The sequence below is a fragment of the Falco biarmicus genome, chromosome 6 (genome assembly GCF_023638135.1).
Source record: "Falco biarmicus isolate bFalBia1 chromosome 6, bFalBia1.pri, whole genome shotgun sequence".
Lineage (NCBI taxonomy): Eukaryota > Metazoa > Chordata > Aves > Falconiformes > Falconidae > Falco > Falco biarmicus.
Genome location: NC_079293.1, coordinates 81,276,708 through 81,300,844, shown reverse-complemented (window position 1 = coordinate 81,300,844; position 24,137 = coordinate 81,276,708). Strand labels below are relative to the sequence as shown.

General features: G+C 39.7%; 1 protein-coding gene across 1 annotated transcript in view; it reads left to right on the top strand.

Moving 5' to 3' along the window:
• Window positions 1-24,137, top strand: part of PCNX2 (pecanex 2) — a 159,744-nt gene that overhangs the window by 82,928 nt on the left and 52,679 nt on the right. The window contains exons 21-23 of the mRNA XM_056342869.1: window positions 4,284-4,461; window positions 16,209-16,319; window positions 20,986-21,113. Coding sequence (XP_056198844.1) covers window positions 4,284-4,461; window positions 16,209-16,319; window positions 20,986-21,113 — 417 coding nt within the window. The remainder of the gene's footprint in view (window positions 1-4,283; window positions 4,462-16,208; window positions 16,320-20,985; window positions 21,114-24,137) is intronic.

The window sequence follows — 24,137 nt, the reverse complement described above, 5'->3', positions numbered from 1 at the left end:
GGAAGGAAGGTTCCAGCAGCAAGAAAAACTGCTGGAGGGCGGGGGAGTTCCTCAGTATTAATAATAATTTAGATTCTTAACTTTAAATATTAAATAAAAGAACTTTGATGTAAACATTGCATGTTGTTTTAATTATTCCTGTCTTTTGAAGAGCAATGCAGCTTTAGGGACTGCACAGCTATAAGGAAAATGTGGCCCCTGCTTTTAGGGGCTGAAACTAGGACTAGGTCGTTCATCTGATTTTCTGCATATTCCTCCCAGACAGCTCCTTCTCCGCAGAGGCTCTCGGCCATCACTCGGAGATAGCCTGTGTAGTTCCCCACCGATGTTTTTCCAACCAGGCACTTGGGGGAGATGCTAAGGCCAAGGTGGTTCAGGAGCTTAGGTGCGTTGTCCAGGGTGAAACTGAGTTCACACTCATCCCTCTGCTTGGTTCTGTAAGGCTGGCAGAGCTAAAGGTAATCAAAATGTCGTTTGTCACTAGCAGACATGACTGAATACGTGCACAGAGCAAATACGTAGGGTTAGGAAGGTGCTATTTTTACATAGTCATTCCTCCAAGCTAGATTGCACTTTAAAGCGTCACCTCCCTCAAGTGTTCAGAAGTAGTGCGTCAGTCCCCCAGAAATCTTGAGATTAAAGAAAGTAATTACATTTGTCAGCCTTTGATTGTTTGGCCTGTAGGGGAATACTACAGTCCTTTCCTTCCCCATCCCCCTTGTGTCGGTGTGATCACCTTGGATTTAAAACCTGTGTTTTCCTCTTTTTCTTGTAACTGAGGTCTATCCACAGCACTCCCAGGGTCCCTTCTTCTCCGGCACTCCTCTTTAATACCCTTCCCCAGCAGCTCCCATGGCAATGCCACGCACAAAACGTTCATCTTCGGGTCCTACTTCTTTCTCCTCAACTCTGCAAGCCTGTGAGGAGTCCTGGGTTCTCCTTGCTCTTTCCGTGTACAGTATTACTGAGGGTTAACGTGTTGGTTTCCGTTGTTGGAACATTCCTTAGTTATTGCTCACCCAAGGATCAGACCGCATCACGCTGCGGAGGAGGGAACGCACTCTCCTGCTCCGTGTCTGAAAGTGGCTGAGGTGGGACATTTTGCCTGATTTGCTTTTGAAGTTTTTTCTCAATTTGCATGCGTTTTTTAAAGAAGCTTCATCTTGCTTTGTGATTTAAAGGACTGAGGCGGTTTGCTTCCTGAGGAGGCAGAACAGCTCCTTTGCAGCCAAGAGTTTGCTTGAGCTTCCCAGACCCCGATGTGCTGGTTATTAATGGGACCCACGCTGACAAGCTGCAGTGCCTGCCCGTGCTACCTGCCACGGAGGCTTCACAAATAAGCCCCCCTTCTCTCTCTCAGGCCCCAGGAAAAGCATCTTGTGTGGCAATATCTTTAAAGAAGAGGGATAATGAGCAAATTATCTTCTGTTACCCCTGAGAGCATTATTTTTTAAAATGTCTCTCTCTTTTTTTTTTTTTTTTTTTTTTTTTTTTTGTGACATTTTCCACATGTTAACAGATCCAAGGAGGAAACTTTAAATTTTCCGTGTGAAAATTCCTCCATGTTAAAAGATATTTTTTTTCTTTCCGAAGGATGTGAGATCCAAACGGTTTATACAGGGCACACTGGAATGGCTTCTAGTTGCTTCAGAATCTATTTAGCTTAGTCACTAGATTTTCCACTCAGAAATCTGGGGCAAATTGAAAAGAACAGCTTTGACAAGGTGAGAAATAAGGTAAGCTTGGCATTTCATTCCAACAGTGATGTCCTGGTGATCCTTTAGAATGACCTGTACTCAGATAAAGTTAGTCTGCGTTACAGAAGATACACAATAATGAATAAATGCCACATAAAATAAAATCAAGCTGGAAATGTGCAGATGCAGGAGCCTTGCTAGAATGATAAAAACCTGTTGAGAGCTTTCTGGCTTGTCAAGTGTCAGTCATGGCAGCAGGTATACTGGTTCACAGCAGGATGGAGAAGAACCTTCCATGGATCTTGCAAATACCTGGCCTACTTTGTCACTCATTGTGCATTGAAGTCCCTGGTTGTTTTCATCAGCATCAAAAAGACAGTGCATCTTGCTTAAGAGAGGTCACCTGGCTCTCAGTTCACGGGGCTGTTTACTTGTACATCTCTATTCGGTTTGGGTTGTCTTTTCAGGAATAGATCCAGTACAGTTCTTGGTCATCAACATGCAAAACTGCAATCCAGATATACTTGTTCAACTTCCAGAAAACGCTGAGGGTACCTGATATCACTAAACACTCCAAAATTTGATGTGATGGTTCATTAGGAGGCTTGAGCCTGAGCATGCCCAGAGCTTTCTGAAAACATCACTTGTCTCCGCTCTTATCCTGACTAGGACCCAGAAACCAAAAAGTTTAGAGCTGAGAGCTGTTTTGCAGCATCTCCTGTATGTGATCAAGATTGAGTTCTCTGCTTTGATATCCTTCCTTTTAAAAAACCTTGATAGAGAAAGTGGTGTTGTCCATTTCCATTAACCAGTCCAACTGCTAAGCACTTACCAGGAAAGTAGAGGCCACAGGAAGTTTGCGTGTGATTCCTCCTGCTTTGGCAGTAAGGAAATTCTTACAGGAGTGGGGAATCATGTGTTTCAATTCCTGCTCCTGACCCTGTTGCTGTGGGTTTTAGTGGTTGTTGAGTAAAATACAGAATCGTGCAAGTGTTCGTGGTCTGGAGCCCAGTACCATGTCACATCTCAGGGCAGTGCCCATCAGTGCTTCTCTGCCTTGGACTGAAAAAGACCTTCCAACTCTTCTTGGCACAGATTCAGCCAAGGAAGGAGGAGCTGATGGTAACTTGCAGGATGAGATGTGTGTCCGAATCCCTCCAGAGCTGGAAAGTGATTGGATCTGGGTTCCTTCCTTCCCAGGGAAGCCGTGTAACCAGTAGGCTGCTGCAGAAAAGTCTGGCTGCACGGCTGCTCATTTGAAGGAAAAGAGCTGTGCGCAGTTCCCTGCAAGAATGGTGAGAAGCACTGAGGTGTGCTGGAGGGGATGGGGGGGACAAAAGGGGGACAAAGGATCCTCACCTGCAGGCTGAGGTCAAGGTGAGTTAGGCGGGAGAGTATTTTCAGACATGTCACTGTCCTGAGGAATTTCCGTAGGGTGGCTTTAGACAGCTGCTTGCTGCCTGATTCTGCACTCATGCTGGAGAAGGAGCCAAGGTTGGATTTTAATTTACCCAGGTGATCTAGAAGTTAATAATCTGTGTCTGAGACCTTTCTAGGATCTAACCCCCAGAACAGGCTGTATTATCAAGAGATCAAAATTGTTGTCTAAGCAAGACCATCTTTCTAATTCTGTAATAATCTTACGACCAAAATTTAAAAAGGTGGACACCCTTGTCTCAAGAGTTTAGATATATATCCAGAAACTGGAGTGGTTATTTAAATCCAGGAGGTGCCAGCACATTACCCCCATCTTTCCTTCTCACATAATTGTATTTTCTTACACAGAAAACTGTGTTGTTTTCTGGAGAGTTCAAAGAGGAATGTTACCTTCTTGGAGATACAGCAGCAAGCACTTTAATTTTTAAAGATTAGACTTCTTGGTTTTTCTGTGTGGTCACTTGCTATTTAGAGTTCTCAGCTGAAGTTCACTCTCTGGAATATAAGAAGGGAGAGTAAAATGCAGATTGCAGACATTTTACAGCACATAGGTGCAACACACAATTTCTTTTCATCTGATGAAGGAATTTCTATATAGAAATATTTGACCTTCCGATCAAGAACAATGGTAAGAATTTTAATCACTTTACATCTATGAGTGTTTCTATCCAGAATTTTGACATTGTGGCTAATGAAATTAGGAGAATAATTGTAAACTGTATCATCATGTGAAATTTCTAGTAATAAAAACCCTGGAGTTCAAGATTTCTTTACAAATTATAGTAATGTATTAATGGAAGTGCCAAGATACTTCACAAACTTAAATTTTATTTTAAGAGCAATGTAAAAATATCCTTTTTAGATTCTTAGGTTGTAGTAGTCAATGCTGTTCTTTGTAGTACAGTGTTCTTTCATTATTACAGATTACAAGTGTGTAATAAGGGAAAAATGTGAAGTTGCACATGGGTAGAATAAATGTGATTATTAAAAGAACATGGGAATAATATCAGAAATCAGTAAGATGTGTAGATTTAGATATATATAGTGATCTAAAATACATCTGGCACAGCTACTTGTATTTAAGACCTTCCTAATTTAATGCTTTATGACTTTGACTTGATTAGGTTTTTCTTTCTGCCTTTCTTACAGCTGTGATATTATCCTGATAACAGTTGCTGGGATGAAACTCCTCCGCTCCTCGTTCTGTAATCCTATTAATCAGTTTGTTACTTTGAGCTTTACTGTGATCTTCTTCCGATTTGACTACAGAGATATTTCAGAAAATTTCTTGCTGGATTTCTTCATGATGTCCATCGTGTTTCATAAGGCAAGTTTTATAGCTCCTGTCATTACTTTGGTAAATATATTTTCAGAGCTTTATGTATCTTCTCAGTGTCACCATGCTCATCAATATGTGGTAGGATTTCTTAGAAGTAATGAATGCATATATAGACAGTTTATTGGTACTATAGAGGAAAAAACCTTGAAACCAAGGTTCCAGTTAAATGTCTTCTCTGGTTTTGTGCAATGTTTTGCATTTGCTTTTTGTTCACGTGTTGCTATAGAAAGTTCAGAATTGTTGTTTTCAAGAGGAGGAAAATCCTCAATGAGTTGGAAAGAGCCTCTTGAGTCATTAGTGCAGGGCTGCCCTCCAGATCAATTGCCTGGTGTTTTTATCTGGGTTTCCTTTGAATGCCTCTACTGTTTGACTCAACAACTTCCTTTGGGAAATTATTCCATTATCTAATCATCCTCATGATAATAAATGTTTTCCTAATGTCAGCCTTAACATTTTTCTTTTCCCTTTTTTTCAGTCTGTTACCCTTGTGATGCTGCCCTTAACCTTAACCTCAGAGCTCCTTCCTCTCTTTTACGTTGTTAACTCTTGGAGGGTGCTGTAGTTGAATTTACTTTAAAAAAGACCTTTCTGCACCAGTCAGATCAGATCCTGTCCTGATTTGCTATCTGTGCTCGTTCACTGAAAGAAGCGCATTTAACTTGATAAAATATGAGAAAATATTGAAGACTTGCCTAATGCTTTTACCAATTCTTTTGTATTTTGTTTTGGTTTAAAACTTGTTGGTCCCTGACTGCCATAACATACGATACAGTTTGTTCTGAAGCTCTGGTGAGGTGTTTGGTTTTGTTGTTGGGGATTTTTTGGTCAGGCTTGTTTGCTTGGTTTCATTTTCTAAAATATTCCTACCATATGTGTGAATATGACCCAGCTAACACCACTTAATTTCTGAGAGGAGAAAGACATGGTTCCATATTGACGGCTGCGTGTGCTGTGGAGATGCCCAACGATGTGTGTGGAGATACTTAGCCCTTCTACACAAGGAGTGTCAGCTCAGACCACTGTCCATGCCCACCTAGAAGTTCCAGGCTTCCTAAGGAAAGACGCAGTTTGTTAGTGTTATGTTGGGAGCTCCCACTCATTCAGGCAAAAAGTGAAGCAGAAACTCGGTGCTTTTCCTGGTTCATATCTGTGCTGCTCTCAGGGAGGAGGAGAAGGGAGGAATAAGTCAGTGAGGGAACTTGGGCTTTTTCTTTTTTCTGAACTCTTGGACCACACTCTAATGGAGATTCACCTGCCTCAAGCCTTCAGCCCTCAGACTCCTTGTTCTGCTTTCTCTCTGCGGGGGTGAGGAGGCAGGACTTGGGGAGGGAGGGCAGTAGAAAAGGAGGAGAAGAGCTGATACAAACCCTGCTTTAAAAAGAACCCCCGCTCCATGCTCCGTGATCCTAAAATACAGTTAAAGTAAATTTTTAAGCTTCTTACCTTGGAGCAAAAGACGAGCAGTGAAAGTGATGCAGAGCATTGTGGCAGTTTTCAGTTGTCAGCATTACCGTATTCCCTAGAGTAAGGGGTGAATTTCTGTCTCCGAAGAAGATTGTCGGTGATGTGCATCAGTGGACATCCCATGTCTGGATAATGACCTGTTTAGTCCTAGAATTCATTCTCCAAAAATCTCTTTACAGGATCAAAAAATTGGCACCCTAGAATTGAAAGTCATACTATTCATTAATTATTTTGAAAATGTTGATCTTCTGAGCGTATCACACAATAGTGGTGTTTTTTATATATTCCTAAAAATAGGATTATTTCAGGTTTTTGGAAGAGAGGTAAGTAAAAGCTTTTCAATGGGCTTTTTTTGGGGGGACTTGCTCGAGTAGTTTAAAGCTACTATTTACAGTAGAACGACTGGTGATAGCAATAAGAATGAGATACTGAAGGATGCCTATCAAATTAAGCAGAGATGTTTGCTAGAATAATTACTACTCTACCAGACTGAAAGTTTGTACGACAGACGTGTTCTGAAAATGTAGTTTTAGCATTGATCTGCCATCTTCTTCAGTGTGATAATATCTGAAATTTTGCAGGTCATCAGTTCATCAAGTGGACTTGTCCTTGTTCCATTTTAAAAAACTAATGTTAAATGGTTGAATTATTTATATTAGAAAAGCACATGCACAGTTACACAATGATCATTACAGCCAATCTGAAAAATAGCAATTTAAGTCTTATTAATGCAAATCATAAAAGGCATAACTTTTCTTTAGCCCAATTGAAGTCTGAGCTTTAATCAGTTCAATATTGTGGAACTTTATGAACAGATATGGGCACTTGAGGATAAAGATGGTGTGTGTTTATTCCATATTCCATACTATAGGCCCTAACCAAGCTGCAATCCACCTCTGTTCCTAAAAGGTTTATGGGTCTTCACACATTCTGTCTGTCTGTAGTTCAGTCATTTTTATGTTTGCAACTATTTTTAAAAAGAAAACCAAAACCTGAGAGAGTCTCTATTACCATCACTTTTGGCTATGCAGAACTTACTACACAGTCATAGCTGGTTTCTGCTTATTCATTGAAAAAGTCAACTTACCACCTTCTGAATTAGAGAACACTAGGAGTGCTGTGCCTTTAGGCAGAGTGATGGTAATTTTTAAGCATGGTTACCCCACAAAAAAATATTTGCATGCTCTCAAAGCACTGTGGTAGTAAGCATTTATTTTCTTCTGCCAGGCACCAGGGAAGCAGGCATCTAAATTCAACAGACATCCACAACTGCACTAGTGACTCTTGAAGCAGATTATGTTGAATAAAACTTTGCTCATAATGTTCGGTAGAATATTTCTGAATATCTCACTGATTGTGCTTCCCTCATTTTCCCCATTGTGCTGTTGATTTAATGTAATTTAGTCAAATCAGAAGCTCCAAAAGAGCGTATTACTCCCTGAACAAGTTGAGGCATGGAAGTCTGAATTGCTGCTCACAGATTTCTATCTGTGTTTGCAAATAGCCAAGCCACCCACACTGAGTAACACAGAGAACAAAAGAGTCTATTCAGTTCAATTCCTGAGGATATTTTAACCAAGATGGATTTTTTTGTCTTTTTAACATCATAGGACTTACTAATGCAACACAGTTAATTAACTTCTTTTAAAAATATCATTAGCTGTTTACATTTTGACAAGTTGCAGAATGTGAAAACTTAATGCTATAAAATTTGATTAGGTGTATGCAGAGTGTGCTGGTTTGTCTTTCAAATTGTCTTGGGAAGGCAGCAAGAAAAACTTTTAGGAAAGACTTCCTTACTTATTTTTAAGAGTGATCGCAGCTTTCAATTTAAGTGGAACAGGACTTCTCCATCTTTCTTCTGCTAAGGCTTTCCATGTAGCCAGCCTAATTTGTGTCCTTGGCTACAGCCTGGGATTCTTTTGTCCAAAACTCCTTTTGTCAAAACAAATGTTTTATCCAAAACGCCTTCTTTAAATCAGAGCTGAACAGCCTTTTAAAAATACGCGGTTGCTCATTCAGAAATGATGGGTGTAGTGCTATGATGTATACTCTACATCTACAGGATGTCAAACTGGATAATCAAGACAGACATCTTGGTCTACATGACTCCATGTAAACTCTTTAAATGACCCAGTTGTTCTCCCTGGACTTTTTAAAAGATGATAGTGCCAAGGTTAATAAGAATGTTCATATTAGTTGAAACTGGAAACCCACAAATAACTGAGAATGTATTCTTCATAGGCATAGCAAGGGTGGAATATATAATAGGACTTAGGAGATTTCTTCCCAGGCTCCTAACAGTAGGAAAAGCTCTGAGACTTCTTCTGTAATAGGGTAAAAAATATGGGAATATTAACCAGTTTAATAAATTGTTTGGGAATGATGAAAACATGGGCCTGCCTTCTACTTTTCTGATGTCTACTGGCATAATACTAAACGGCGGAAAAACTCTTAATGCGTTTAAGACATGTATGAGAGGGAGAGCGTGAGCATGGTCACATGTTACAGATCATCTAGTCCATCTTTCCTCAGTATGATTAAAAAAAAAATCAGAAAGGAATGTGGTGCCCAGCACTGCCCTTCTTGGCAGATGTGTGAACTGCTTTTAAAGGATGTCTGGAGTAACAACTGTTCAAGTCAAGAATGAAGAGGTATTGTGAAGTGGCAACCCATGCAAATCATTCAAACAGCAAGGATATCAGTTTGGAACTGGCTGAGTGTTAACAAAGATGCTCAGGGCAAGGCTTGTCCACAGCACTTTAGCTGTGCTCTCTTAAAGATATGGCTTTCTATTTTACCCAGTGCCAGGGGCATCCTCTAAATCTTGCTGTGGCGAGGGGTCATGGCGTCTCTCTGAACTGCTTTAGGAACCTCAGGTGGTGCTGCTGATATTGAGCTGAAGGAGCAAAGACAGCAAAAAAAAAAACCCCACCTCAGTAGTGTGAACGTGGAGGCTTCTGGCTATAGTATGCCCTTGGCTGCTACAAAAAACTGGTGGAACTTTTTTGCTAGTCTGCTCACTACGGTTAGCAACCAGCAGCGTGTTGGAGATTCCTGTGTGCCAAACTGTGGTGAACTGGCCCTTCTACGTGCAACTCTCGCATCTGTAGAGCACAACTGAGAAATTATACCCGTACTCTCGAATATGTATTTTTGACAAATCTGTGTAGCTTCCTTTGAGCCCTAAAGAAAGAGCCACGCCTAGTTTATGCAGTCGTCTGCTACACAGATCTGGATGTGTATGTTAAGACCCAGTGTCGCTGGCCGTCTAATGTATAGGGCCACAACTCTGCATCTCTTTCAGTGTCTTGTGTGTTCCTGGCAGGCAGTTTAATGGCCTCTTAATTTGTGTGTGTGGATGAACTAATTAGCAATACTAAAATATGAAATCACCTTATATTTTCTTATAGTCAAGTCCTCTGAGAGTTCTGAATTTGTCTTCATGCATAAGGCAAAATAATCAAAGAACCAGAGCTTGTTAAATTTGCCTTCATTAACACTGAATTCATTTGCCTAAGTACTCTTACCCCTGCTGAGCTCACTTAAGAATACAATTTCCCTGTCTGATATTTTTTTCTTCTTTCCCAGAATACATTTTCCAGCTAATAAGGAATCCGCATTTTTTTATAAGAATCTTTCTCTTCCTGTATACTTCTTTCTGCCATAGGATCCAATTTATGAAAGAGGATCTTTATGTCACAAGTAACTCCAGCTAAGACAGCCAGTTTGTAACAGCCTGCCAGACCTGTGCTGATGAGGCTTAACTTTCAACATCCACAGCACAGTCCTTTGGACAGGAAAGAAATTAGGCGTGTCATCTTGTTTTCCTTCATTTTATGAGGAAGTGCTACCAAGTGCATTGACCTTCTTGGTCCTTGGTTGAGGTCAAGTAATTAACCTATTGGATCTTTTTATTGCCTTTGTGGCAATAAAACTCTTGGTTAGTTGGCATGTCCTGTTGATTGATTTAGGTGCTGCTTATAAGTCAAAAGCCTTTTTCCTTTCCCCTTGTGATTTTTCATCCTTCTCTAAATCTGGTGTTTCACTTCAAAGCTTCTGGCACTAAGTCGTTAATTCATATTTTAATCCATTTCTTGCTGTTCGTGCATACTGAAATCCAACATCTTAATCAGCTGCGCCCTCTTGGCTCACAGCTGTTTCCTCAACTTTTGATATCTGGCGTATAAACCCTGTTAAGACACTTTCTGCTGAGTAAAATACCCAAGGCTACACCTGATATTTGACAGGATAATCCCAGTGGCATTTTCCATAGATGCCTTAACTCTCTTGAGCACTGTACAGTTCATGTTTCCTTGTAATATTGGAGAAATGGTTTAATTGATTTTTCATTCAGCCTTCTGTCACTGACCTTTTTGTCAGACTTCATTCCTGACACTATTTCCAAATAGCATTTTCTCTCTTTTTTTGTGTGTTTTTTCCTTTAGAACGCGACAAACGCACTCAGGAGCACAGGGAGGTGTACGCTTCCTGGGTCAGTCTGGCTGGCTGCACGCTGAGGACTGTGTTCATATACGTTCTTGCTGATAGAGGTGTGTTTTGCATCTGGTGATGCAGGCACTGAACGAGAAATCGAGAGCATCTGGCACTTCAGCGCACAACTTCCTCTGTGCCTTTTTTTACGTCTGCTTTTTGTAAAGGAGATTTCTGGGATGATGCGGTCTTGGCAGGAGCCGTGCCTGTGAAAGCTTCACTGAAGAGGCTGGATCAGTGCAGCTCCCAGCTGATTTATTTTGCTTGTCTGGCCCTTTGCAAATTAAGCTGATTAGCTCTGATTTTGTCCTTTTTGCCCACCTCAGGAGATATGGGAGATGGTTTCTTACAGTCCCGCAGGCTCCTTCCCTGGGCTTTTGCTGTCATCTGACAATGTACGAAGAAGCAGCATCTGCCATGAGCAGATCCAGGGCTGTTAGGTTATATCATCATCTTATTGTCATAGTCCTCATCATGCTTGTTTCTGCCTGATGGTTAACATTGAACTTCAAATATAAGGCTTCTGAGGCTTGTTACCCAAAATAGTTTAAAACATGCCTGTTTTGTACTCTGTCGATGTTAACTGCTGAGCACTGTGTTTCAGGAGTATATTCCTCTGAGGTTTGATATCAGAGCCTAGGACTGATTATAATTTGATCCTCTTATATATGTTACATTAGACAATGATCTTGAAATCCCACAATATAAAGGCTTCAAATGTCTGTAAGCAGATGCAAATAAAGACAGCCCAGAAAGTGTTTGTTGCAGATTCAAACATCGTGCTCTTCAAATATGCCAATAGAATGTCACAATGACTTAAGACATAAACATTACAAACCTTTAATATTTCCAGCAAGTCTTGTTTTGTAGGACTTCGTAAGTGAAGTTTGTTTTAAATGACATTAAAAAAAACCAGAAAGTCAACCATTTGTAAAGCAAAGCCATAAACTAGAATAAAATTATTTCACCTAATTTTAATTTCATATCCATAAGCACATACATACTTACAACTTTTCCCTCTTGATGTATTTTAATTTTTATTGACATAAAAAAAAAAGAAGAAAAAGATTACCAGTAGGTATTAGAATTTCCTTCCAAGACTCGGAGCTACCAATTGACTAGAATTAGCATAACATGAAAAACTAAATACCCTCCTAGCATCTGAGAGTTCAAATCCATCCCGGTTTCTCAGGATCTAAACAGGAACATAAAGAAATACCTGTTCAAAGCAGGAAATAATTGCTTTCTGCATTTAACTTTTTTGATCTCTCAATTTTGTGTTGCACATAAAGCATATAGCCATATGTATATGACAGTTATTTTTGTTTAAAACCAATTTGTGCATATACTTTTAAAAAAAACCACAGCAAAATTCAAGCTTAGCAAGAAAATGTTAATGTTTATGCATTATTTAGTCCCAGTATTGCCAAGGATTCTGCCCACACAGAGTCCCAACAGATGCTAAACAGATAGAAAGGCTGCCAAAAGCTGAAAGCATTGCGGTGTCTCCACCTCACATTCGGTGCCATTTAAATTCAGGTGTTAATCTATGCCCAGTTTATTGGAATCTACCCAACTGACAAAAGGAGGTCACGTTTTCATGTTTCGGACTCCCAAAATCTTTTCTTTAATGTATATTAACTAATTTCTGTTAACTTCTAGTTTGTAATGTTACTTAAATTCTGTTAAGTAAGAATAAACAGATGTAAAAGAAACCCTGAAAAGATAATTCTTTGCCTTTTCTCTGTTTATAGTTGTATAGAACACTAGCTTATGCACCAGAGGTCTGTAGAGGCTCTTCAGAACTCGCAGAAGACTTAAGGATGATTAAGATAATAAAATGTTTGTGTCCACATAAAATAAATATGAAAGATGGATGAATGTTCTGGACTTTCACTTGAAAGTAGTGGGAATGTGCTGGTTTAAATGCACTGAATATACTGATAATTTAAACTCTTTATCAAAGATTTAAAAACTGTTTACTCTGCAAAACTGTCACATGAGTAAAGATATATAGGAATATTAGAACTTTATGTCCCCTAAATAATATATCATTTTTCTGCTTAGTGAACTGTAGAAAACATAGATGATCTAAGAAGGCTTAATAAAAATATTCTTGTATAAATCATCCTAAACTGGGATGCAGAAGTCTTAATGAAAAATTACTCTTTTATACATGTTTGAGGAAATCATTATGAAGAGAGGGTTAAAACTCAGCAGAGATTATTTTTTTTTTTTCCTAATTTATATGGGAAGGTTCCCCCTTTGTATCTAGCACTGTTAAAAAGTATACCTCACACCCTCAGGAGCAAGTTATTACCCTCATTCAAAGAAACCTTTACAGAGGATAAATTGCATATTTTACAGATTCATTGAAGGGCTGAGGTGTCCCATTAGGTCCCATGGAATTGTTTTTGTCTAGGTTGTCTAAATGTACCCTTAATTTATCGTTCTTACTTAGGGTGTCTTCGTTTCTCCATGCTTTCCCACAGGTCTCAGGGCCCTGTGATTCCTGGAGGCTTGCCAGTAAAGACCAAGGCAAAGCCAGCGTTGAGTACCTTGGCCTTCTCCGTGCCTTTTGTCACCAGGTCCCCTGCCCCGTTCAACAGCCAGTCCATGTTTTCTCCCCCCAGTCTGTCTCTTACTGCCAATGTACCCACTGAAGTCCTTCCTCTTGCCTTTTCATTTCCTCACTGGATGCAGCTCCAGAGGGGCTTTGGCTGTTCGAACCTTTTCAAATGCTATATTGTTTCTGACTACTTAAAAAAATGTGGATGGGTTTCCTCTTTAGCTGGTGTCTTATGATCATTGAAGACTGAAATGCAGTTAGTTATAGTTGAAATAAGGGAATGACTGTTTCTGAGGATCAGCTTCCTCCTATTTATGAAGGCGTTTTTTAGCAGCTTCATCTTCTTCCCGTGACAAAAGCAATTGCGCTTTCCGAATCCTTGGAGTTCCTTTATCAGATAAAGGAGAAAGCATATTGTAAATTGGGTAAAAATGGCAGGGAGAAATACTTTTTCAGCTGGTTCTACCAAATGAAAAAGAGAAAATGTAAAGGCAAGTCCCCCCTTCCTAAATCTCTGTATTACAGTTGCCAGGTGGCATCACCTTTAGCAGTGACAGTTACGTAGGTAGAATGCAAATGGTGTGTTACTCTTCAGCTGTATTACAGAACATGCCCTGGAAGCAGTGATTTAAGGGGTAACAGAGGCACTCGACAACTCTTAATGAAAGCAGTAGCTTGGTAATCGCACATTTCCAAGCCTCTCAAGAGGTTCAAAAATGAAGAGAAGTTCACTAGAGCGTTCTTCTTACCTTCTTGTTCTTGCGAATGGAAATGAGCTCCGTTGCCTGCCTGGTAGCAACGTTAGGGAAGTGCTGAAAGAAACAACAGCAAGCTGAAGCAGTGGTTGGTGTAGAAGTGGGAGGACTTGTTAGAAGCAACAGGGAACTTGGCCTCCATGGCCTGTTTTGCAAGAATGTGTAAATATTAAAAAATTATTAAAACAATGTAATGGAACAAGAAGCCAGAAGGGTCTCCTTGTGGATTTGGTTTCTTAGCAAAGGCAAAAGCTGAATTTTATTTGAGGTTTGAAAACCTTTTGATGAACCCTGGGCTTTGAGCGCAGCTGGGGTGATTTATGGCTTTGTGATTTCAGTCTGTAACAGGCAGAACTTTTCTGGTTTGTGCTGCAGTTTTGAATTTTTGAGGTTTCAGATGTGAGTCATTAGCTTTCTCAGCCCTTCACTTAAATCTTTTAGCAGATACAGTTTTCTCCCAGCTGTTCATTCAGACATTTCAGATACATAAAAATTAAGCAAAACAAAGCAACCCTGCAGTGTGCTGAAGAGGGTTCAAATACATAGAAGTGAGTCCTAGTTTCAGTTCAGGTTTACTTGCCTACTTTATCGAATGTTGTCGTTTTCAAGTACACATGTAGTATTTTTGAGAGGAACCAAAGCTGGTAGAATAGCAATTTCTCATACTTCAACTAAGCACAGGGTAAGCAGGCTATGCCTTGAAGAGATCATAGCTGCTTGCTTTGGTGGTTTTAAATAGTACGCCTGTGCAAAGTTAACATAGTTAACATAGTTAAAATAGTATTTTGCATATTGCTCCTAATTTGAGTTGTGCTAAAGCACAGAAAGCATGTGAAGCACTGTTTGGGTCTCAGCTGGAAGGTTTATCAGTTTAACGAGAGTTAGCATGACACTGGTTATCACCAGAGTTAGCAGCTACTTTGTGTTCCTTTGGTAGCACACGGACCAAAATGCATTAATGTTAGTCATTCTTACCTCCCTCCCAATTCATTTGCCGTTATTTACAACAACTCATAGAGAAATTCCGTGAAACATCTTGTAAATGCATTGCCGATGTGGATACAGATGGCCAAGTGTTACTTTGGGGGTGGTAATGAAGGACAGATGAAATGAGTTAGCCAGTGCGTCCTCTGTGACTGCCAACATGCTAGTCCATGAAGTGTGCCTGGAAGCTCTGTCCCTGAGGCCAGCTCTCATGGGGAAGCTTGTGTCCGCCCTAATAAACTCTCCTAGTCTGTAGGCAGGGTGGAGGTATGGAACTGCCACCTGGAAATGGACCGTGGAGGGCTTTCATTCGAAAGGGGGGTGCCTGGGGATGGCTTGGAAGAGTGCTAGTTGGGCCCGACCAAAACCTTCCCAGGGACCTTTCTAACAATTTAACAACGTACGCAATATTAGTGCCTGGGAACATTCCCTGGAAGCATTTAATATGTGAGTATTGATATAGCCTCAGTGTCTTTCAGGATGTTGTCAATGTCTTGTTTTTCATTAACTCAAAAAAAAAAATCTACTTGTAGGAAATTCAACATATATTTGCTATATAAGCATGAAATATCACATATATTCCTGTTTCACTGTCAACTTGTATGTGTGTTGAGCACTAACGTCTATTGATGGCCAAAGCTTTCCTTGACAGTTTGTCAGGAACCTTCTCTGCAATATGAATCTCGTGGCTCAATGCAGACAAGACATAAGATCTGTTTTGGCCTGATGCCAAGAGAGCTGACAGGGAAAAAAATATTCTAGAGAATAAGTAAACATCATTCTTGAATCAGAAACTGCTAGTTGCAGCACCAAGCGTATTTTACAGGAAGCAAAAGGAAATTCAGTGTATTCTTCAATTTGTGCTGCACAACAATAAAAATTCACATTAACACAACATTTTTATGGTAGGATGCTTTGATCTTGAAAATGCAGCCACAGTTCATGGTTGATGCCAAGCATATGCTGACACAGTGATGGCCTCTCTCATTGATTCCACAAACGAAAGTGTTGTGTTCTTGAGAAATAAGTCTGATTTCCACGTGCAAAGCCACACGTGTCGCACATGGAGCTTCCTCTGTTTGCTGTATCCACTCTCTCCTGGAGTCTCTTCTCTTGAAACTGGCTGGCTGGCAGGGTGATACATGCAGTGAGTATCAGAACGTGTTTTCCCACTTTGATGAAAGCAGACATACTTCTGAAGAAGGGTAATCTGGGAGCTACCTCAGTGTGGTGGTTAAAAACATATCCCGTTGCAGGTTTGAATTTCAAAAGAAGAATATACCTTTGTGCCTTACTAAACTAAGGCCTTAATGCCCGTGAAAGGTAATAATACAGCCTAATTTCTCTCACATTCATTCCGGGGCACAGTTCTAAAAATTGTTACTTTCAGATACTAGTATTGAAACTGTCTCAGTGCCTAAAAAGTCACCGTGTTTCTCTTTTTTTCTTTTTCTTTTCTTTTTTTCCAGCTGTGGGACCTACTGCAGAAGTTGCAGTTCATCATGACGTACATTGCTCCCTGGCAGATTGCCTGGGGGTCATCGTTCCATGTTTTCGCTCAGCTCTTTGCAATACCTCATATCCTTTGTAAATTTTTCTTTATTCTTAAATTCCTCTTCATGTATGTAACTTATTTACAGTGTTTGAACAAGGTGTGAATTTCCTAGGTAACTTACTTTAAAAAGTGAAAAAGCTTGGGGCATCTCCTGAGAAACACCGTTTTCTCTCTTGCTCGGCTGCATGGGATGTGAAACTGGGAAGCTGAACTCGGAGTCCCACTGGTCTGTTTATGCCCGCTTACCTCCCACCCGGCCACGTTCTGCAGATCGCTCCCACAACCCTCAGCACTCACTTTCGATGCATCCAGAAAGAAACGTAACTGACACGTTAGCTCCGACTTGGGTCAACTGTTACGTGTGCAGAAGCTAGTTCTGTAAATTGCTGGGCATGTGGCTGACAGAGCTCTAAACTATGAAGTTACTGTCTTCAGTTGCTTCTAGTTGGTGTCTCAGATACAAATTCATTTCAGGGGGCCAATTTCTGTTGCGACTGTCCAGATTTTCTTTTTTTTCCCCGTTTCTGAAGCGGCTGGATTTTAACATTGCAATGTACATTTTCAGTGTGGTGTGAGAAGTGTTCTCCTTTTTAACATTTCCACTCTGTTTTATGAGTAACTATATGTTCATCGACACGAAAGCAGTCCTTCGGAAACACTTGGTGTCTGTTTCAGTGTTCAATTTCAGTGCCTGTTCCAGGGCTGTGAATGTTGGTTTTGTGGATATGGAGAGTAAAACACAGAGTTCGATGAACCCCAGATGTCTGTAAAACTAAATTTTTAATTTTTTTTTAACAAAAATTTTTCACCTTGAAGTCTAATTCAGTTGGAAACTTGATTTAATACAGGAAAAAGACAAAAAATGAAATGGAACACTTTGACTGAATAAATTTTAACTTTATTGGCATTTAAAGCATTTTCAGAAGCTAACCCTTCTTCTTTCTCTCCCAACAAAGTTGTAGAAGAAGAGTTGATAAAGTGGGTTTAGTTCAGACCTACTGAAGAGTTTACTCTCTACTGTTTATTAGATATATGAACTTAAATCTTTGTCCCTTTTATCCCATAGTGGTTTTTTCCTCCCTTGAGTGATTTCTTCCCTCTGCTCTTTGCTGTGATATATTGAATCATATGCAGCGTTGATTAACAGCGCTTATGTTTCTAGATGGGAAGAATAAACGGGAGTCTTGGATAGAGGGAAGTACAGGCAGAGTAACTCCCAGAGGGAAAGCTTTAGATTGTCTATTTATGAAAGGAAACCATTATAAAAACAGTAATCTGTCTGAGCATCTTGACTGATTTGTAGCAAATTATTCCAGAGTTTCACATCAAAAAAATTAATTTCCTCTCTGTTGTAGGTGTGAATTGCAGGATAAGTGTATATAAAGTTATTTAGCAAAACACTTAAGAACTGAGATTATATTTCAATGAGTTTCCCTTTGGTCGCAAGTGTTTTGTGTAGTGGTAACTTTGCTCTTGATAAAAGTACCAATTAAGCTTTGCAAAATGGAAAGTAGGTAAATAAGCAGGGTTTAGCGTATTTACACAGTTAAAGTGATCTAGACTAGCTTTCTATTATTTATATTTTATTGTGCTTTGTAAATGCAAATCTGTTTTAAGGTAGTGTTGCAATTAAGGTACTGGTTAAATGTCCAAATGACTATTCCCACAACAATAACTCTGCCTTTTTGCACAGGATTTTTATTTGTTGTTACTGTAACCCTGCAAACAGTAATGATGAATGCACGCTGCCATTCGCAGAGGCCCTAAGCCTGCCAGTTCTTTGCAGAGTTAATTATTTGTGGCTCTTAATTGCCTCAATCACATCTGCAAATGGGACATAAATTTTTAAATTTTGAAGTGCTTCAGTGAACTTTTGCCATAGAGCTCAGTGATATGAGTACTTTGGCGTGCTTTAATGTATTCGATTCTGGTGCGCAGGGCAGCACAGCTGGAGCTTTGCCTGGAAGAGGTCATGGAGCCTCCACCATTAGAAATCTTCAGGAATTTAGACAGATGTCTACCAGGAGTTGTACAGGTTTAGCTGATCCTGCCTTGTGGCTCCTAGATGGACTAGGTGACCCCTCAAGAACCCTCCTAAATCCTCAAAAGACCAGGAATGAGAATGGGCTTCTGGCTTGAGGACAGATCTTCCACTTCACTTCCCAGTGTTTAAATGGGTAAGACGAGGTTGTGTGTTTGCAATTATCAGTGCACTGAGAAAGTCAATGTAGTTTGTAGTCAGAGGAGGATTTTACCCAGTAAGTGAGTAGTGAGATTTGAAAAGAAAGGATTTTCTAGTTCAGATTATCCTGTTTATGAGAGTTTCTGCTTTTGGTTGTTCCAGAGTTACAGCTCTAACATCAGAAAAGGAAGCCCTGTGACACCTGGTTTTCCCATCCTCTGGGTGATCGTGTGCCTGGAACTGACCAGACATTTCTGGTCTATAGTAACTGCAATTAAAAATGTGGTTTTTGAGAAACAGAAGATTTGGGCCGGCCTTACAGCATAGTTTTGTGTTAAAAGAAGGGGGTGGAAGATTTTGGAAATGTCAGTCTTTCAGTTACTTGCTTCGAGCTGATTTGAATTTAAACAGATGTTTAAATTATAAGAATTAATCCTCAAAGACTGTTCTTTTTCTTGTTGAAAAGTTTTTAGTTATTTTTTCTCAAAATTTATTTTGGCTATCCTAAAAAGAAAATCTGTTATTCACAAAGAAACAAGTTCCGCTTCTGCACAGTATCACTGAACAAAGGTGGTATGCGGGAAACCTGACTTGGAACATAGAGTAAGAAAGTACACCTGTTAAGTTATATTTTTTACTTAGGCATAATTAAAGCATTGGTATATATATATAAAAAAATTACCTAATAAAAGCAGGCTGGATACCATCAAATAAAATAACCCTGATGACAGATAACTGCCCACTGTACACATCAACCATGTGTAAGGGAGTCAGGTGCTGTTACTTGCTCTCATGACTCTCTTCCCTGTATGAAACAATTAGTTAAAATCACTCTTACACAAGTCGAGTGGGAAATGTCTTCCAGTGTACATTTAGTAGAGTATTATGACTTCTAGCAAAAATAAAACTGTTGCTACTGGTCATGTCTTCGACAGAAACAGTTCACAGTGGAGTCTTGAATGTCTTAACTCATGATGGTGGGAATTTGTAAATCAATGATGACATTAGAACTCACCTTAGAAAACTTGACTTGCTGTCCTTATCTGTCTTGCTTGTTCTCTTTTTGTCTTCTCAGCTCCCATGCCTCTTTCCCTTATCTGACACTTGTAAATACTTGTTCATCTTTCACAGCCATGCCAGTTGTCACTGCAGTGTAATGTGACAGTTTAACTTTTTTGATGCACCTGCTCCCTGATCTGTGCTCTCTGTTGCTTTTTGAACTTTAGACACTGAGGGCAGCTCATTTTCTAATCTCTCTAATGCACAAAGACACTATTCCAGACCACTCTCTGTTAATAAGTTGGAGGGATTTGAGAGAGATCTTCCGGCAAATATTTGTTTGTAGATTTCACAAATTGCTTTGATAGCATGGCTAGCTAGCCTTTTTATGGAAGTATTGTACCACAAGGGATGCTACATGTGTTGAAGTGTTTTTTGTAAAGTTTCAGAGACTTTGGGACACACATACAGGATATTATTGTAAAAGACTAAGCTAAAAGACTGTGGTTATTGGGTGATTTGACCTTAATTTTAGTTTGAGATGCACCTGGTCACTGCTTTGCTAGTGGCTCCTTAGTTCATGGCTTCTTTACTTAGCAGCTTCCTCCCAAGAGGGTTGTAGGGAAGGGCAACTGGTCTCTATGCCAACTGGAAAACCTTTTTCCTGAGATTTCATGAATGTAGTATGAATTAATGAAGAGTTAAAGCCTAACATTTAATTTGCTTGGGGTTTGTTTTTTTTTAAATCATGCTCCTTTTAACTTGCTTCTTTTTCTGTGTCTTTATCTATCTCCTAACTTGCTTTCCAGCAATCTGAAATATGACTTTACATTTAAAGCAAGCTATGGATTCGGGCATTTGTTGTGATGTTTATATGTGATAGTTACTATTCCCCTGTCCTCACCTTCTTGTTTTATATATATTTCAAAAAGTATGAAATGCTGAACATTCTTTACCTTTCAGTCAGCATGCAATACTAAATTGTCACTAAGAATTAACGTGAAAGCATGATTTTAAGCCTGCAGGCTGGATTATAGAGGCATACATATTTCTCCACATACTAGGTCATACCAAAATAAGCAGAGACACACGGAATGGAATACCATTGGGAGCAAGAGTCCAATGCAAAGAATGAAGAATTTTCAAGGAAGTGGTGTTGTAAACGCCGTGTCAGGCTCTGGAAGGGCACGTTGTGTTCTAGAAGGTACGCTAGGGAGCTGGAAGAGGGTGCTTCCTCCTCTGCCTGTGCTCAGGGTCTGTCCTCAGGCAGCACTTAGACAGGGTCACCCTGCTAATAACATACTCCATTCAGACACATTTCCTCCCTTACAACTGATACTTACTGGTAATTGGCAATTTCATTCCGTCTGCCTTCCTTTCCTTTCCATACCACCTCTTTGGTAAAATAACGCACAAAAAAGCAAAGATAAACTGTTCAAAGAGCTGCCTCAACAGTGGTTGAAAAGTATAATGAAATCATTTGTGTTACCTTAACTTGTAATTTTCAGACTCTGCTATGCTTTTTTTTCAAACTCTGGCCACTTCAGTCTTCTCTACACCACTGAGTCCGTTTCTTGGTAGCGTCATCTTTATCGCATCGTATGCAAGACCGATCAAGTTCTGGGAGAAAAACTACAAGTAAGGCTATTCAGAAATTTTCTACGCTCGTTATTTGTAAAGGTTTTACTCTCATTAGTTTAATTGCTGGAGGCACTTTTCTCTGTGAAGGTAATCCTTAAACTGTTGTAGGGCATGAGAGATTAATCTTTGAATCTTGATTCTGGTGTTTCACTATTTCATGTTTATTTGGTTATCTCTGAAAACGTATTTAAACAAGTATTATTATGTTATAGATGAGGTATCGTTTTGCATTCGTTGTATAGACACAACAAAGCTGTGCAAAAAAAAGAAAACAGTAAAACTCCCTGTTTTCAGCCTTTTTTCTCTTGATAGCTACTGTTAGCAACTAAATGTGTGAAGCCTTTGGCACTAGTCAGGCTGCATTAATATAATTTATACTAGCCTGATTAAATGTTACCGTTTGGGATGTGGCAGGCAGCTCTCGTAGTGAAGTGATGAGTGTGCATTGTCATTACTTCCTACATCTGATCTTGCAGTTTGACTTAAGAATCGGTTACTTGGGTCAGGTTTTAGCTGCCATTCATTTGGTTTGACAAGGATGTAAATGTAGAATATTGAAAAGATTAAATAAAGACCTTCTGCTCCTTCTACCTAGTAGGATTTGAAAGCTTTTGGTAACTGGGATCTAATGGACTCCCATCAAGAGTACTGGAGACAGGGTAACACTTCCCTTTCCAGATGGAGGTAGTCTTTGTAAGGAATGAATGAATGGTCTGCAATGTTAGGGGCTGGATTCACTGACTAAGGGGGGTCCTTTGAGTCCTGTACTCTGGGCAGTGCATGAGCTCTTCACCCCCTACTAACATGTAACCAGGCTCGGAGTAACTTACTGCAGCTGCAGAATAGCGGTGTGAGGCACAAAGTAAAAATTATATTGGACAGATCGGGGCTTGGCTGGAGCAGTGAGAAGTGCTGTGCACTTACCGCACGTCTTGTGCCGGTGCCACTGGTGCACCTGAGCACCTCAAGAGAATTCAAAGCGAGAGATTACAGTGATTGGTTTTTCCATCTTTTAAAGGAAAGGGTCTGATCAATTTGAAGGGTTTTATTTTGATTTGTGACAGTGAGTGAATGTGTACTCATCTATAAAGACATTACTCGGGCAAAGCCAAATCATATAAAAAGGCTTTTATTTATTTCTGAATGTGATAATGTTTGTGAAAACCTTTTGAGGGGAGCAGAGTTTTGTACACTGGGGCCAGATCTTAACAAAATTCTCTCTCGTGCATCTTTTTTTTTTTTTTTTTCCCCTGGAGGGGCGTGGGTGGTGTCAGAAAGTTCAATCTTTCATAGGAGTGAAGTTGAGGGGAGTCATGGAAAGGCAGGAGGCTACCACTAACACCACAGAGTTTTACATTTTTGGATGAAAACTTTGAATAATATTAATAGGAAGTGGAGATTAGAACATCTGTGACATATATACTTCAACCAGAGCTTTTTGAAGGCATGTGGCTTCTTTTTTTGTAGGCATTTCACTTCCATAGAGCTAGGTTAGTGTAGAATCTGTAGGTTATTGTCGATGGAAATAGAGGGGACTGTTTTCATTTGCTTTTGGTTTGTCTAAGGCTTTTGGGACAAGATGAACAGAAGATGTTCAAAGAAAATTTCAAAAGATGGTTATGCTTGATATTTAAATAAGAGGGGTGTCTTGTTTTGATTGGTACTGACCATCTGTGACTCCCACTAAGGGACATGAGGAAGTTGGTGCTAATAATTTTTAAAAGCAGAGCTAATTATTTTATCCATAAACTTTTAAACCCCAAGTGCAAAAAACCTAATCCTTTTAATACTTTAAACCACCACTATTTGTCCTTTCAAAATGAGCAGTAACTACAACTTTGTCTTTAACTTGAATGCTTGAGTTAGATGCTCTGTGAAAATATCAAGCTTTGTTGTTTGTTAGAAATTCTAGTGGATCCTCTATGATCTTGTCACTTAAAACATAAAAAACTCAACCTTGCCTCTCAAAAACCTTTCAGAAGTAGAAAACAGCCCTGTAGATGATTCAGATAGTCATCAAAGTGAAATAAAAGTTTGCCTGAACCTTTGGCATCCCACAGTATGCACATGTAATGACTCCTGTCTAGCACTTCTGATTCTCCTTTGCCTCACTTTTATTTCAGTATTTCACTGCTCACATGAAGAACTGGCCAGAGCGAGTGAGCATTGGACTGAAAAACTCCTGGTTTATTAAGGGACACAGTGAAAAGACAGAAAAAGGCAAGGGAAGGGAGTAATTTTGTATTAAGATTATGGACGTTTTCTACAAAATACGTTAAATAGTTGAATGAAAGCGAGATGGGTCTTGCCTCACTGCTTTAAATCTTGATGACCCTTCAACATTTAAAAATTCAAAGGGATGGCATAACTGCTTTCTTTAATAGCTGCAGAGGTTAATAGGATTGGGAACTTGAGCAGGAGTGGAAAGTTGTTCTGGCTCCTGCACTGACCTGGCTTTGGGCTGCAGTGCCCTGTGGCCACTGTGAGTTTTCAGGTGCCATAAGACAAAACAGAGCAAACAGATGGGGAAGCTGGTGTATAGATTTCCTTTCTGGAGTGCGTTGACAGCTTTGCCAAGGTCATCTCAGGGTATTCATGGGAAATTACAGGTTCACTACAGTGCGGTCTGAGATACGCTTACATGAAGCAGAAGCTCTGGCAGATATTTTTTTGCCGTTTCCATACTCATTGCTTGTTGACAGGAACTTTTGCCCAGGGGAAAGCTACCTTCAATGTGCTTTATATAGCTTTTTTGTGTTTCCTGGTTTGCATACTCATTTTCAAACTTCCTTGCTGTATTGATGACTACATTAAATTATCACATTTATATTAGCTACACACAAAAAAACTCATTTACGTTTATATGAAATTAGAGGTAGTCAGTTCCATGATTATATTTTTTTATCATTTAATGTCTTAGTTGGACTAACCGAAAACAATTTTGACAGGCAATCTAGGTATCAAAATATCGTGGATTTGTTTTTCTTCCAAGTCATAAATTGAGATTGTGTTCTTAGAGTG